Raw genomic sequence first — 16,399 nt, 5'->3', positions numbered from 1 at the left:
TCCTGACGGATGCCTGACCCATGACTTCAGCCCCTCCATGAAGCGTCTCCTTATTCTCCTATAGGACGGGGGTCCGGGCCGTGCTGGTCGCCGCATGGGACCGCAGTGAAGGTCCGGCAGCCTTTAAACCTGTAGGTACCAATTTAACAAACTACACCACAGGATTTTAAAGTCACTTCCTGTTGAACGTTTTCCCCTCGGAAACCTCAGACTGCTCACGCTTTATTCCAATATCATTATTCGGTTAAAGGCAGGGGTCAAAGTCATTTTCACCGAGGGCCACATCAGCATAACGGCTGTCCTTAAAGGGCCAGATGTAACTAATAAATGTAAGTAAATGCAACTCAATTTAATGTAAAATAAACGTAACTACTCCTTAATGTTAAATAACTGAATTTATTTTAAATTTATTTTAAATTTTGTTTCTCTGTTCTAACATGAATCTTTTTAATTTGTCAGGTTATTAAACCCACAGAACTCCATCAATCAAGGATCAAACTATCCAAGAGAATAAAGAAAAATAACATCAGACACAAGTTTGGACATCAACTTTGTTCAGAATGTTTTTGTCAAAGTTAAAATGGTTTTAATTAGTGCATTGTGGGAAATGTAGTTTCTGGTAATAGCACACTTTTGACCTATTTATTTTTAGACACTCTGACCTTTTATGCTTTCGCGGGCCACGTTAAATGATATGGGGGACCACATTTGGCCCCCGGGCCTTGGGTTTGACCCATGTGGTATTAGATTACTGAACTAGAGCTAAACTGTGACTTAAAATGGAATTTCCAGATTACATAAGCCGTTCTAGCTGATATATATTTAGCAGTAAAATTACTCAAAAGTCTTCTTGACCTTTCTGACCTCCGATGCCGTCGTGAGAACCAGCAGGTTAAGGATCTGGTTTAAGTCATATTTACGACGAGGAATTATGGTGAATTCTTGTTGGGCTGAGGGGGCGTGAATAAACTGCAGCGCTAATGGCTAAAAGACATTTTTATTGGGCCCCATAAAACTGGATGTAGAGATAATGATCCATTATGAATTCCATGCATCACGTGAATGTAGGAGTAAAAACAGAGGTCCGACAGTGTGTGTGTGTGTGTGTGTGTGTGTAAGTGTGTGTGTGTGTTGGTGGAGGCTTCTTATGCTAAGTGCTACCATGCATGAACCCTGTTAGGAGGCATTAACGTCTCTTCGTGGCGGGGTGGTGTTTCAGGGAGGTTCTGATGTTTAGTGTTAGTCCTTCCAGGCGCCGTTCCCTCCTACCTTTACCTTCACATCCTAACCTTCATCGCTGAGCATGTCAGCAGCTGGCTAGCACCCATAAGCCCCCTCCCACCCGCCCACCCCAGGAGAACAGCAGGGACTCTTGAAGGACCTTTTGTCCCGTCAGATGAAGACGTCTTAGCCGATTGTTGCGGCGTTGGGGCAGCCTGGGTGATGCTTGGCTCGCCGCCACCCCTCGCTGAGAGACAGATGGGAGAACAAAGTTGGTGGGAGGCAGAGGAAGGGAGAGGATTGGACGAGTAAAAGTCAGTTCACGGGGAAATAAAAGCGCGAGGACAAGCGACGGAACAAAGCGTGAGAGGAGTAGGGTTTTTATACGTGAGCGAAAGGTGTAGGAGTTGGTGGGACGAGAGCAGAAACAGGAAGTGAACGAAACGAAGGGGGAAGGGTTGGGTTTTTTTACAAGTTAACAGGTACATGATAAATTTTTGGAATAGCAGCCAATAAAAAAATGTGGCAAAGAGTGTGAGAAAGGTTTTGTAGACACTAGAACCCAAACAGTGAGCTCAACACTCCCACAGACAGACCCATTTATCCACAAGTTAAATGTAGCTTTGCTTCTTAGTGAGCACACTTTACAAAGGTCAATCTTTTCTCAATGTACTGTATTATAAATGAAGTTGTAAAGATTGGAAATTTTAACTCCACATCCCCTAAAATCACCTTCATCCATCAATTGACTTCTCTTGGTTTCCTCCGTAGAAGCAAAACTAGATCTAAACTTTCTTTATTGTTTAATCCTACTGGTATTTGATTGGAGGTTACGACTATCCTTGTTCACCTTTGATCCCATGCGTGACAGAGCATCCCGACAAGGATTGCCAGATGTTGGGTAAACGTGCCGTTTTTCGTCCAGGTGACACGTATTTGTGAAGATGAGTGGCCGGGAATGTAACCTACTTTCCTCTTGTTGGGAGAACAGAAGCGACGTTCAGGCGCCGTTACCCCGAGAACGGTTCTCGGATAATAAATAAAAGTGAACAGTTTTTGTTGTGGTTGTGTTGTTCTGGCTGTTGTCACCCCTCTGCGAGTTTCTGGCAGACGGTGACTGAAGGTTAAGGAAACATTTGCGGCGTTTGCGATTCCCGTCCTAACCGGTATTCTATGACTTTTGACATACATGTGCTTTGTGACTATTCTGCACGGAGTCTACGTGTTCACTGCCTACAGAGGGGGGGTGGGCAAACTGTTGGACTGGTGGACCACAGAGGGTTCTAAAAGTTGTTTATTTGTTCTAATGCAAAGAACATGTAAAACCATTAAATAAAAGTTGATCAGACAGCAAAGCATGCATGTGCAGGGTTTATTTTACAATTTATTGTACCACAGCATTTATTACATAAAATAAATGCTGTGGTACAGCAAATTTAGCGGGCCGGATTACAAAGCCCAAAGGGCCGTACTTGGCCCAGGGGCCATAGTTTGTCCATGTCTGGCCTACTTGTTCCTACTAAGGGGAAGGGGGTGTTCTGGCCCCCACAGACGTGAACTGGGAACTCAAAAGTACCTCAGATGTCTTTATAATGAATCACTTTGAGCTGCAGTTCTTGTGAAATACGTATGTAAGGTGTTTTATGACAACATTTAAATTGTAATTAATGGTTGGGGCTAAAACTGACGTTCTGTTTTATTTCTCGGTGGGCCCCCTCCAGGCTAAGAGGAGGCTGAGGAGGAACTCAGAGGCCCCTCTCCACACCAGAAAGGCTTCCTAATGGGATCCCTGTTAGAAAGCAGTCATGTTCCGGAGCCCTGGGTTAACCTGAGGTTACAATAAAGCTCCTTCTGACTCCAGATAAATGCACACCCAGACGAGGAGCCCCCCCTGCAGAACTACTAAAAGTGTTCCTGCTCTCGTCTCTGCCCCCCCCCCCATTCTCCTTTCTCCTCCTCCACCCGCCACGTCCCAGAGTTTCTCGGAGGATCGGATCAGCGCGGAGCTTTCGGAATTTCGGGGAACCAGAAGTAGCCTCAAATTTCAGGTGCAAGAGACTCGATTCCGGCAGCTGTGTCGTACAAAAGGAGGTGAAGGAGTTAAGAAAGCAAAGCGGGGGACACCGACTGATGCTGTCGGCATTGTTATAAAGTGTTATACCTGTTGGGGCTGCAGGTGAAAACGTACGAGCTCCTGAGGCGTCTTGGCTTTTAAGTACGACACGCAGCACAGCAGAGGATTGCGTTTCTATTCCCACCAGGGTCCAGAGCCTGGAGCCGGTACACTGTAAAAACATATGAAGAATAACAGAGAGAGGAGGTCACGGAGGGTAAAAGAAGAAACTGGGAACAAAGGGATGGAGGAAGAGGAGGGAAAGCCTGCTAGGGCTAATTAGAGTGATAATAGGGGGCCAGAGCATTGAGAGGCAACTGGATGGGATGGTGGAGATGGTGGAGAAGGAGGAGGGCATGCTGGGGCAACAGGGAGAAGAGAGGTGGTAAAACACCAAGGCCTTCCCTGTACACCAGGAGGATGCTGGGAAATGGAAGACTTAATATCTCTAGAGAAGGAAATCCAAAAGTCCCACCAAAGATCGGCCTTGCAAATAAAAACAGAATCGTTTTATGGAATAATTTTTGCAGAGGATAATAAAGACTTTTGGGTAGCTTTTTCACTTCGGAGTCCCCTGAGCACGTCGACCAAACAATCGCTCTTGCAGTCACGCAGACGGACTGTATAATTAGCTTGGGTCCCTCCGTGTCCGTTCCAGTTACAGTAGGCCGGTGGTGGTGGGAACCGCTGGGAGGTCCTGTGTCGTTGGGAACTCTCGCCTCTTGTTAGTCGCTACATGGCCGCGGTCTTTGATCAGCTCAGCTGACTGATAAGCTCAGCTTAGTGCGGCAGGGGTCTGGAAAATATGAGTAGAGGGAGAGAGAGTTGAGAGGTGGGGAGAGAGACGGCGGGATGGAGAGGGAGAAAGTGATGGCGTCCACTGAACCATGTATCCCCTGGCGAGGAAGGAGGAGGAGGAGGAGGTGGAGGGAAAAGGATGGGGAGGCAGAAAAGATGAGAGGAGATAAGAATTGTGGGAGGGCAGAAAGAAAAGAAAGGGCCCATCTTCCCCTGGTAGTCACACGCTTCATGACCGCCGTCACCAGAAGGTATCTGAACCGAAGCAGCCACAAAAACAAGGTCAGCCATCGAGAGTTTAGCAAACAGGCAGATGAAAAGATTTCGTGGAACACGCTCTGGATGACCCCCCCCCCCCCAACGTCAACCTCTCACAGTCGTTCCAAAATAGAATTATGTAACATGACATAAAGCAATTAAGACGTCGGTCAGCTCAACAAACACTTCATGCTGCCGTTGACTTTGGGGGAAGGGCGCCCCGTTGGACTCCGTAATGAGCGGAGCCAACAGACTCTTTAGGGCCACTTGAGGCGGACCAGAGGAGCTCTCCTCGCGGGCACCGACATACATTATTCATGTCTGTGCTGAGCTTGCATTCATTCAGATGCCACCTTCTCATGCAGGCTCTCTGGGTGAAGAACATGAACAAGAATGGTTTGACGGATTGTAATTATAGTGGTTTTTCTGGAGAGAACCGAAAGGTCTCTGGGAAGTCTGCAAACTTTTGCAGGCATTAACCTCCGGAGGTGTGACAGTAATTTAATTCACGTGACTTCATTGAATAAAACCAATAGGCTTATCTGTTGTGTTACAGAATTCTCCTCCAATACTGTTTGCGTGTCAACACGTGTTTCACGGTAACCCTGACAACAGCATTTAATCTGATGCTGTAATTGCGTGTGAGTATAAAGCCGTGTTGAGCACATTTGCTGGTTTCCTGTTTGGGGAGAGTCATTCCAGAGAGATAAGAGCCGAGAGGAGAACAGGAGCAAATCAGGAGACTAAGAAGAAGGAGAAGGAGAATTTCCACAAGAGATCTCCAGAAAAATTCTCTTGAAAGCATAGTCTCAGATTCTAGGTATCTTTATTTTTATTTACCTTATTGACATCAGATCCTTCTCACTATACTTAAAGAGATTGGATTGTATTTTTAGAAAATACACTTCTGATTAGCACTAGACTGACATCTTCATGTCCATGAGTGTCTTTTCTAGCATTTCTATTCTGCATTAAAATCCTAATAGATTTTAATGACGGGTGAAATTATGAAGTGACATTCAGGAGAAAACTTTCCAAGTAGCGTAAACACGATACTGTAATGATGGTCTGCCCTTCAACCTATTGTGGTATTCGGGCAGGGGAACATCAGATGAGACAAACCAAACATCAGGTCGCCCCAACCCTGCAAAAAATTGGGAAAGGGAACCCCAAGTTAGCCACTCATCCGGCCACATTTAACAATGCCAACTACAGACCCATGAACCTTGCCTGACGCCACCACACTACACAAGTCCCCATCAGTACCACAAACCCCAGCACTAGCAACTGTATGACAGTCGGATATGGTTCAATTGGACACCCTTACACCTGCTTGATTCCTTGCCTGGGGCCCCAAGAACATGAAACACCAAACCTATAGCACATATCTAACACTGGAAAACCTCGTCGAGTTAAGATTTTCGCTCACACCGCCTCCACCAATGGGAGTCTGTTATGATTCAAAGTCAGAAGCACCTCCAGAGCCCGGTGGGAACCCCCTCCCCTTTCACCCACACTGGGCCCAAGCACTTGTTTTGGTTCTCTTTCATCTCTTCTCGCCTCTCGGGCTCAGCTGACCTCTCTGCTTCGACCACAACTCACCCCAAGCCCCTCATTAGAAGATGCAGATCTGAAAACACAACCGTTATGGTCACGCATTCGTCCTCCCCAATGCAAACCTCTAAGAGCCGTGTTGACGATAAGGTCTTGGGGGTCTTTAATATACTGCTCTTTATCTCTACAAATACACGCATGAGGGTGCAGTGAAGCGTTTTCAAAGAAACACTTGGTGTGGGATAAGCGAGGTCACATGCATGTTCACATGTCCGAGTGTTTTCTGATGTTACAGTAGTTGAAGTTCAGGTTAGACACAGATCATAATCACAGAACGTCTGTGTATTTCTATTTATCCCTTTGAGAGTATTTACACAAAAAGTCAGTTGAACACGTCATTGATCATATATGGGCAAGAACACGGTTGTAAGTGTAGACAGGTGGTGTGTGCAGGGTAGGGGGGGTGAGACATGTCTCGTATAGATGTGAGAAAAAGTAGTCCAAGTCTCCGTGACTGAGTGGAAGTAGCGTGTAATTGGGGGGGTTAGAATTATACATCAAATGAACGGAAGGTAATTTCACGAGTTTAGTTGGTTGGGTTTCAGGATTCTAGACTGTCCACGAGGTAAAAGCAACGGAGTGTGTCAGCCTTTACAACTGCTGAGGATGTACAGTCGGGTGAACCCTAGCTTGGTCGCTCCCTTTCTCTCTCTTCAGTTGTAGGGGGGGTTGCCATAGCGATAGGGAGGCTTGCCTCAACGGCCCATAATTTCCAGAGAGCCTGTCTGGATGTGACACGTCCTTTTCAGCCAGGCAATTGTTTAGATACTGATTTACGCGTGTTTGTTGCACTTTACCATCACCTCCTTCGCACCTCCAGCGGGGGTGGCAAAGTTTTAAAAGACCAACACATCCAACACCAGGTAAACGGACATTTTTGGGGAAGGGTTGCATCGGACGATAAAGGCACAGCTTCGGTGTTCTGGATTGGATTAGTAATTTTGCAAGAAATGCTTGACTGTTTTCATGAATGAACTTGTCATCGTGACTTCACGTATGCCCTCCTGGGCTCACTTATTCTTCCCCTTGTTGTTTAAACCGGTGATAATTTTCCCAAGAAGCCCATCTCTCTTCCCTCCCCATAGGCGTTCCTATGACACAGAGGAATCCAATCACAGCCCAGCCCTTCACCCCATCCCTCTGTGGTCAGGCTCTTTAGGACTTTTTGTGTTCAGTTTTTTTTCTTTCCTAAGTTTTTTCTGCTCCCCCCCTCATTGAGCCACTTGAGCCTGGAGCAGATGGAAAGATCGTAGTGGGGGGAAAGTAAGCAAGCAGCAGAGAGAGCAAGTATTGGATGAAGCCATGCAGAGAGTGAGGCAGCCCAGCTACAACGCTTGATGAACTGAAGCAGTGACCACCACAAAAAAGATTTTCTTGCACTTTGACCGAGCCCCAGAGAGACCAAGGAATCAGACAGGTCATCCCTGTGGGGAGACATCAACTCATCATCCCAGCTGACGGGCAAAAAACCCAACCCAGTACTTGGAGATTAAAAGAAAGGCAGTTGGACACAAAGAGGGGAGTTCTACAGATGAAAGTTAAAGCAGAGAGGCAGAAGGAGATGCTCAGTGCCAGACAGTGAGGGGAAAAAGTGAAACAGGAACTGCTACAGGTGCGTCCACAAGGACTGTAGACGGTAGGACAGACGCGCCGGAGTCGCCAAAGCAAAGGCAAGTCAAAAGAAGGGCAGACAGAAGTAGAGGGACAGGACTAGTCAAGGATGGCCAACTCAGGTCTTCAGCTGTTGGGTTATTTCCTGGCTTTGGGCGGTTGGATCGGCATCATCTCCACCACCGCCTTGCCCCAATGGAAGCAGTCGTCGTACGCCGGCGATGCCATCATCACGGCCGTGGGTCTCTACGAAGGGCTGTGGATGAGCTGCGCTTCGCAGAGTACAGGACAGGTGCAGTGCAAGATCTTCGACTCAATGCTCTCGCTCGACAGTAAGTACATAATTGAATTTGTGTGGACTAACAGGCGGCGGGTGGATTTCACCCTCAGTGGTTCTTCCACCTAAAGAACTATAGGCGTATTAAGAGTTTGTGATTACTAGCACATCGGAATTCTAACCTATTATGACAACATTCAAGAGGGCTAAAAGCTGGATAGTTTATCAGAAGATGGAAGGACAGTAATCTGCCCGTGAAGTATCTCGCTCTCAACATTGTTTTCTCAGTTTTCTGCTCCCATTTAATCTTTAATACGTCTTTTTGACACTTTAAAAGCACATCAGCCTGCAGTTTGTCTTTGTATTCAAGATATTTATGGGGTGGCACTAAAAATAACATCAGTTATTGTAGTTGGACCCATTCATTCAGTCGAACATATTAACCAGCCGCAATAACAGAAGGAAAACAGGTCTCCACGTCTTCATTATATGGGATGCACTCAATTCAGAAGCTGTAAATCTGTCTTAAAATGCTGCCTCTGAATAAATAAAAACTACAAAACATCATGAAACATGATGCAAGGAGAGTGGGAGGGGGTCAGGAATGTGACGTTCAGACATAAATTAGCCCAACATTGAGCCTCCTGTCATCTCCAGTCTGTAAGCAGGACCCAGTGACTCATAATTAATAGAACACAGATTATAGGAATGGACTCATTTACTGTGTGAGTAAATTACCTTGTTAGAGTTTCTAATTAAAGTCTACAGGAAGCGAAAGTCAGATCAACACAGATCAACTCAAAACAATTCAACTTTGAGTTCATCCGGTGGTCTCAGTGGTTTTTGACCCCTTCTCATACAAGTTTGTCTCTTTGTGAGTCATTATATCAACAGATTTTCTGTGACGGCCTATGTGATGGCTGATCTCCCATCTCCTCTGCTTCATTGCGGCAATAAGAACGGCGTATTGTCCTTCCTAATGAATGGGGGCTGTTAGGAGAAGAAAAGGACAGTGTTGAGCCAAACACCAGAGATATTCCCAGAATGCGCCCCATCTTCCCCACACGCGCTCATTGTTCTTTTGGTCCGTTAACTCACCCAGCAAGTACGGATTCAGACTGGAAACGGACTTGGAGGCGAACCCCGAGACTTAAATCCGTGTGGTCCTGAATGAGCACACAAAACATGAAGCATTTCTGATCAGTCAAAGGTTCGTTCAAATGTTTCTCCCCAGACAGATCAAGAAATGGAGCGGCATCAAATCATCAGTGGGTCAGCGAAGGCACCGCAGGTCTTAGTCTTGATCAGACACCCATCTGGGGTTGGCTTGATCCACGGATGCTGAGCCAACTCCCCTCCTTGACTACAAACTCAGCAGGAGCAGCATGTGATGTTGGTGTAATTGTTCAGCAGACTATGCTGCGCTCTACGAAGCAGCAGTGGTGGAAACCATCGGATCTGGATGATGATCAGGATTAGGTGCGGTTGAGAAGATCAGCTGTTACTGCAAGAAGAGGACGGTGGTGCTGTCATGGGTCGACGGTGGTGGGTCGACGGTGGTGCTGTCATGGGTCGTCATGACTTGAATTCACCACATTAAACATAACTTTAAACAACTTCCTGTCATTGCAGTTTGAGATCCAGTCAATAATTTTCCCTGCTCTTATGTTCGACAAATCCCTGAAGGAAACCTTTGATACGTTCACATCTTGTGGTACTCTCTAACGCCGCTATGGTACTCTAAAGACACCCCTGCTTCATAACCACAGATATCTCCATTTAAATTGGTGCATTAATTACTCTAAACATTTAAGGTCACCCTTGTCCATCTAGCCGTGTGTTGCAGGATTGTTTAGAGGTCGGTTCAGTCCACATCCTCTCAAAAAATTGAAGGACGGACATCTATGATGTGCTTTGTAGGGGCCCTTAGGGTGTGCATCTCATAACTGGTTCTTTAGCTGCGTCTGAGAGTTCAACGGTGGACATTAAGTCTTAACAAACTGGAAACATATGATAAATCATTGGGTCATTGGGTTTGTTGACCACAATACAAACAGAAGATTACTAGATTTACACTAACACTTCATATGGGCCCTTAAGGTGGACATCTCATAATTGTATCTTTACATTTTTAACTACCTGTCAAAGAGTTCAAGGGTGGTCATTAAGTCTTTATGATGGGGACAAACCCAAAACCCAGTGACCCAATGATGTCTCATTGGGTCACCCAATAACCCAATGATATATCATTGGGTCACCACAATACAAACAGAAGACTACTAGATTCACACTCTAACACTGGAAAAGTTTCTGTATTCAGGTTCAGTCATGAAAATTTAACTGCAGAATGGCATTAATGATTAAACCTAATGTCTTCCCATGTGGAGAGTTTAGTCTTCACCACCCACAGAACCTGAAGCACCACTCCAATAATGTAAAAGTAAGAAAATGGTGCTGATGCAAGCAGAAACATTGTATTAGTGAGACTGAGACTGTTGGGAGAAGCTGGAGCTGTCAAATCTGAGCTGGGCTTTATAGTGAGTGAGTGTGCAAACAGATATTACGTACAACAGAGTCACTAGTGACCTCACAATGGGACCTCACACACACACACACACGAGCGCATTGAAGGCTTGTGGCTGGCACTGCCAACCTTGGCTCTGGAAAGAGAGAGCCCGGTGGGTGAGGTGGCCTAGACCGCCTCCTCATAGCCTCTCCTTCACCCCAAAAACCCCCAGATGGCTTTTCTGGTTTACTGACTGACTGAAACTGGTCAGTGGTGTCATTTCCCATCAGCCCGGACCCCCACGCACCCCAAGAAGAAACAAAACAAAACAAAACAGGAATGCCCACAGTGGATGAAAGAAATAAAACCTCTCTCTGTTGAAGATCATTTAGACTCCATCAAAAGGAGCTCCGGAGCCATAAATCAGACTTCAAAGATTGCTCCATCCTCTTCCTCCCATCATGACTCCCTTCAGATCTGCTTCTGAAATGCTGCTTCGCCGCTACACCATGAATGATGATGTGTGTGCTCCTGTCACCAAGACAAATGAAGACTTAAAGTTCCCGCTCAGGCTGTTTTTAAAGCCAGTTCACATTTAACTTAAATCCAACTTCCATTCCAGATAGAGAAAACAATAATTTGACAAACAAAGACAAAGAGGTCAAGAAAGAAACTAGTGGAAAGAAACTAATCAATATAAGTTGATCTTATTTGACAAAATACAGATATTGCAAAAAGTTCTACAGTTGATTTCTAGTTATTTTTGTAAAATGGAAGAAAAATATTCTCTAAATCTATTTCAAATTTAACACATCAAGGAATGTAACCATGACGATCTGCCTCATGCCGAATAAAGTCAAGCCAGTTATTAGTTCTTGTCAGTTATTAGTGTTTTTGTGTTTTTTTTCCACTGCTGGGACTCAAACAAGCGCCATACCCACAAACAAGACGCTCCATCAGTATTTTGACAGTCACTCGGCGCTGCTTTTGCATTAACGCGTTTACGGGCGGCTGTGTTTGAGGCGGTAGTGACTGATCGCCGTGGCGACAGCCCCAGGAAAACAATCTTGCTTTGTCTGGAAGCCACACTAATCCCACTGTGTGAAACATGTAAAGCCGTCCCTCCTACAGCCGCCCTGAGCGAGAGGGAGAGTTGTGTGTTTCATCTGTGTGTGTTCCACCTACGGTAATTGTGTGTGTGTGTGTGTTAATAATCTGTACATATGTGAGTGTAAATATGTTCCTCCCACTGAGTTATGTGTGTGCCGAGGCCTGCGTGGGCAGCACAGTGGTTTTTTGAGAAACCACAGTGGCATGATTTCAGTGGATCATCTAAGGTCTCGGAGATCAGCCAAGAAAGACCCTTCTGGAAGTAAGAAAATAAAAAGAAACATGGCTGACCCGGCAACTCTCTTTCATATCTCCCATCCGCATCCCTGCCTCCTGCTTTTTCTTTCTTCACCAAGTCCACATCCAGACCTGTAGGGCCCTCATGGTGATCTCGGTGCTGCTGGGCTTCATCGGCATCATCATCAGCGTGGTGGGAATGAAGTGTACCAAGGTGGCCGACAACAACCCGGCCATCAAGGCTCGCATCGCCATGACCGGAGGGTCTCTCTTCCTCCTCGCAGGTGGGGATTTCTTTCTGCTGGTTTTGGTTTTGTATGTTTTTTTTAAACTTACTTCTGCACACATGCACTCAAAAGAGAATTTCTGGACTGTCTCTATGGGGGGTCATCTGAGTAATTAGAGTCCCTGCTGTAAACAGGAATTGGTCATTTTCAAAGCATTAGCTCCGATGTAAACCACAAGAAAACTGTGATTCTTCTCAGTGAGTGTTTTTATGGCGATTCTTCGCTCTTGTTGAATCCTCTCTGTCCACAGGTCTATGTACGGTGGTGTCAGTGTCCTGGTACGCCACTCAGGTGTCCTATCAGTTCTTCAACCCAAACACACCGCCCAACGCAAGGTACACCATCTCATAGACTTTAAGACTACCATCCAGAGATCTGGAGGCAATCAGGAGGACTTTATTAATCTCTTTACCGTTCTTTTTTCATCGCACAGGTACGAGTTCGGCTCGGCCCTGTTCGTGGGCTGGGCGGCGGCCAGTCTGACCGTTCTGGGCGGGTCCCTGTTGTGCTGCTCCTGCTCTAAAGAATTGCGAGGGCAGCAATACTACCGCCAATCACAGCCTTCCACAGCCAGGGAGTACGTGTAACACCCGCCTTCTTCCTGCAGCCACCCAAACAGAGAGCATCGGACACACTTGGCGTCACTTTTTTTAAAAAACAAAAATGCATATCACACCTGCTAAAACAAACAGAACGAAACATACATGGCAAACATGCGCGGAGTCTAAAGCACACATGCAGCTTTACACAAAAACGCCACCTGTATAGGAGGTATTTTTGTGGCTTCAAGAGCTTACAAACTAAATATTTGTTGGGCAGACAAGCTAGACTTTTTAGTATTTAACCAACTTGAAATGAATCCAGAGGCAGAATCAAAGCATATTGCGAGAAAAGGAAGTGGAACACTTTCACAACAAGACTCGCTCAGCTTTTAGCAGCATGTCCCATGCTTCCTGGTTGGAGCTGCATCTGTGGTTTGCCACCATACTGCTTTGTGTATTCACACTCCATCGGTGCAGGTATGTTGTGTAAAAAGGGAGAATCCAGAGCACTGAGCAGGAACTTGAGAAAATGAACAAAGCGGCTCCTCTGCTGTCGCGGGTGAAGCAGAGGCCGTCTTATACGGTCTCATCGCAGTAAAGGAGGTCAGTTCTGTCGGAAAAGCTCCTTCACGTAACTGTGCAAGGAAGGCGGTGTCGCAGTAGATGCAAGAAAGAAGAAAGGTTGTAGGTAAATTTAGATTTTCTTGAATTTTTAAATTAGATTCAAAGAAAAAAAAAAAAATCCTAAACTCCAGTTGGCAACTGAAAAGCACTGAAAACAGGCTCTCAGATAGTTAGCATCTAGCTTCTGGTTGTCGATTGTAAAGTACCCCCTAGTGGCAAATTACCCACCCCAATTTTTTTTTTGTGCAAAAAATACACATTATTTTAGATGCTTGAAAATTTTGTATTATGTCTTCATCTTTTTTTCTAAAAGAAACTAGCTGTTATTTAGTCATATTTTACGTATCTACCGCTTGATAAGAGCTGCGCATGAAGATACATCCGTTAGCAGTAGAGTGTCTTAGATTGAACGGAGTGTGAATGCCGTTATTCTCACATTTTATACTAATGCTTTCACTTCAGATTCATAAACCCCTTCATCCCATTCCATCACTGGAATAACAAAAATCTGTATCTCAAACTAAAACCGGTGCAGCGTTAAGACATTCATTTATAGTCTAGCGTAACCTAGCACGGTGCTAAGAGGAATATACACCTGACCTGCGATAACACTGATGACTTCATGAGGACGAATTATAGTAGATTAAGAAAATCCACCTCAAATTAGAGTCTTTAAAACCCAACTAAGGCTCTGAAGTGACCCCTGGAGCCCCCCTCCCACATAACTCCCTTCATTTGTGGCCCCAGAAGAGCTGGTCCATCACTGTCCCAAATAATAGAACTATAACCTTTTCTCAGAATCCTTCCCACTTCCCCCAGTTCCCCTCTCTTCCTGGTAGACACTTGTTTGTGGAGTGGTCTGTTGTTCTCAGATTGGGGGGGGGTTGCTCTCCAGGAAATTCCATGTGCCCTTTAAATAAAGGGGGATGTCAGGCGTCACTGGTCTTTCAGTAGCAGCTGTGCTTTCAATGGGATTGCACAACAAGAAGTCCGGAAAAACTACCAAATAAAAAAACAAAAATCCACATTTGACATTGTTTGCCGGCGGCTAACATTAGCTCAACCTGTTAGCTTCCCCGCTATTTCTCAAGCATGTTTTCCTGAAACGACCAACTTGAAAAACAGCGTGAAACCCGATCACATCCAGTCATCTTTAATCTGTATGTCATCTGCTAACAAACGTGTAGCATCACCTTCCGCATCTCTCACGGACTTCCTGCTAACATCTTGACCGTCATCAAACTTCCTGTTGCCACAACTCGGGAGAGGTTTTGATGTGTCTTCTGCTTCCTCTCCTGCGCTCTAATCCTGTTCTTCTTTGAATGTCTTCTTCTCTCTTTTAATTCAGGGCAGACTTGTTGAGTGAAACTAGTTTCCCTGACTGATCAGCCCCTGTCCGACTCTCCGACTGTCTTTCCCGCCCATTCTTAGCCCCAAAATTTGGACCTCTTGTAGAATTTTTCCCTTCCGTCAGGGGGAAGAATCCCTCCCTCCCTACCTTCTGAGCATTTTCTGTACATATGGACTCTTAGAGGATATGTGATGAGACCAGTCAGCTTCCTCCTACACTTCCCACAATCCTCTCTGCCCCTCTGTTGGTCGAACGTTAACAAAGATTTGACAGTTCTTTAGGATTCCCCTCATATCCTGTGACCTCTGGGTTTTTTTTGGATTTATTTTGTCAGCTGTGCTTTTGACTGAATTGTGTCTTTTTTTTCCTTTTTGAATTTCAGACCAAATGTTAAAAGTACCCCACCAGAGAAAAGGGAGCAGTACTTGTAGTTTGGGAGAGTCTTCTGGCCTTACCATGGTTTAAAATCTGTCAACAGACAAAACCCTCTCACTAAGGAATTCAAAACAGACGCCTTTAAAGAATTTACGAACGGCAACATAAATTTGAGTCTTTGTGAGGTAAAAAAAAAATTGTTTGGGGGCTGGGGGGGGGTTGACAAAGATGATATACTTGCTTTGTCTGTTGACTTTGGGAAAGATTCAGGGTATGTGTTCTGTAACTTGTTGAAATGCCCACGTTCATAAACCACCTAGTCGTCTTCTTTCTTTTTTTACTACACATAACATTTGATTACAGTGTCTTATAACATGTTTGTGCACATGTATGTTTTTATTTTTATTATTATTATCATTATTCTGTGGATGCTAGTCTCTCGTCCCATTTGAGGGACACATGTCCGACTTCTGTCTTCATTTCTAAGACTGTTGGATTTCTGGAAATGAATGTGAAACAACAAACAAAAACGACTTTGTCTTGTCAGTATTGTGCCTTACGCCACTGCTGTGCGTCTCCATGTAGCCTGGACTGAGGATATATCCAGAACTTCTTCTTTGTGCCCGTTTGGTTTCATGTAAATGAGCGATTCGTTGGATGTTCTGTACCGCGTACCGTCTCCCGTACTAAGGAATTCCCTCCCTACGCCTGCATTTATTCACCACGCCGTTCCATCTGTCTAATATGTCCCTCCTCTGTGTCGAGTATGATCTCATTTGCAGTATAGCCACCGTCTCTTTCTTTTAGAATAAAGTAAACAGAGACATAAAACTTTTTCGTCCACTTGTTTCCTTTCCTTTCTGGCTCCTGTCGTTCTTTTGCACCCCTGTTGTTCAATAATTGCAGACATGGAATTCCACTTCTGCTCCACTGGACTGTGGCACATTCTCCAAGAAAGTTAACCGCCGCTCCAACCGACAACAACCCCCCCCCCCCCAACACACTTTTTTTTTTTTAAAGATTTTCTGCTCAGAAATACTCGTTAAATCTGGGCGGATGCGTTTTTGTACGTGAAGATTTTACAGCTGGTGAAACTTAAATTTAATACCCGACGGCGAAGAGTCTGCAGCCCCTACGTGTGGAAAGGTGTTTACTTTGGAGTCACGATGGGGATGGGGGGGTGTGGGGGCGGGGAAGGATTGCAATGACCAATAATTAATGGCCTGAAAGGGTTGAAAACATTTAAGAAAATCTCTCAAGCGTAAAATTGCATTGATAAATTATGGATAATTTGAGCAAATCATTATTGATGTGGAGTTTAACGGCATGTCAAGCAGTAAATCTGATAATATAGGAGATGGTTTACCTTTAATATTGTATTCAGACTTAAAATAAGACAGTCTGAGGAAGAACAGCATGATGGGAACCGAGCGTGGACGTGAAATCTCACACAGGCCTGACATGTAGGGATTCGC

General features: G+C 45.1%; 1 protein-coding gene across 1 annotated transcript; it reads left to right on the top strand.

Moving 5' to 3' along the window:
• The first annotated feature begins 7,208 nt into the window (after nucleotides 1-7,208).
• Nucleotides 7,209-15,906, top strand: cldn19 (claudin 19). Its single transcript, XM_068316142.1, has 5 exons — nucleotides 7,209-7,947; nucleotides 11,865-12,029; nucleotides 12,283-12,367; nucleotides 12,466-12,609; nucleotides 14,932-15,906. Exons 1-5 carry the CDS (start codon nucleotides 7,725-7,727, stop codon nucleotides 14,978-14,980), a joined length of 666 nt encoding a protein of 221 aa, XP_068172243.1. The 5' UTR covers nucleotides 7,209-7,724; the 3' UTR covers nucleotides 14,981-15,906.
• The last annotated feature ends 493 nt before the right edge of the window (nucleotides 15,907-16,399 follow it).

The sequence above is a fragment of the Antennarius striatus genome, chromosome 5 (assembly GCF_040054535.1).
Source record: "Antennarius striatus isolate MH-2024 chromosome 5, ASM4005453v1, whole genome shotgun sequence".
In the NCBI taxonomy this organism is placed as follows: Eukaryota; Metazoa; Chordata; class Actinopteri; order Lophiiformes; family Antennariidae; genus Antennarius; species Antennarius striatus.
The sequence above is the reverse complement of the archived record's forward strand: the minus strand, read 5'-3'. Positions and strand labels throughout refer to the sequence as shown.

Coding starts and splice junctions, on each gene's coding strand:
- cldn19 (XM_068316142.1), top strand. CDS start 7,725: ATGGCCAACTCAGGTCTTCAGCTGTTGGGTTATTTCCTGGCTTTGGGC. Junction 7,948..11,864: donor CTCAATGCTCTCGCTCGACA/GTAAGTACATAA, acceptor TTCTTCACCAAG/TCCACATCCAGACCTGTAGG. Junction 12,030..12,282: donor GTCTCTCTTCCTCCTCGCAG/GTGGGGATTTCT, acceptor CTCTGTCCACAG/GTCTATGTACGGTGGTGTCA.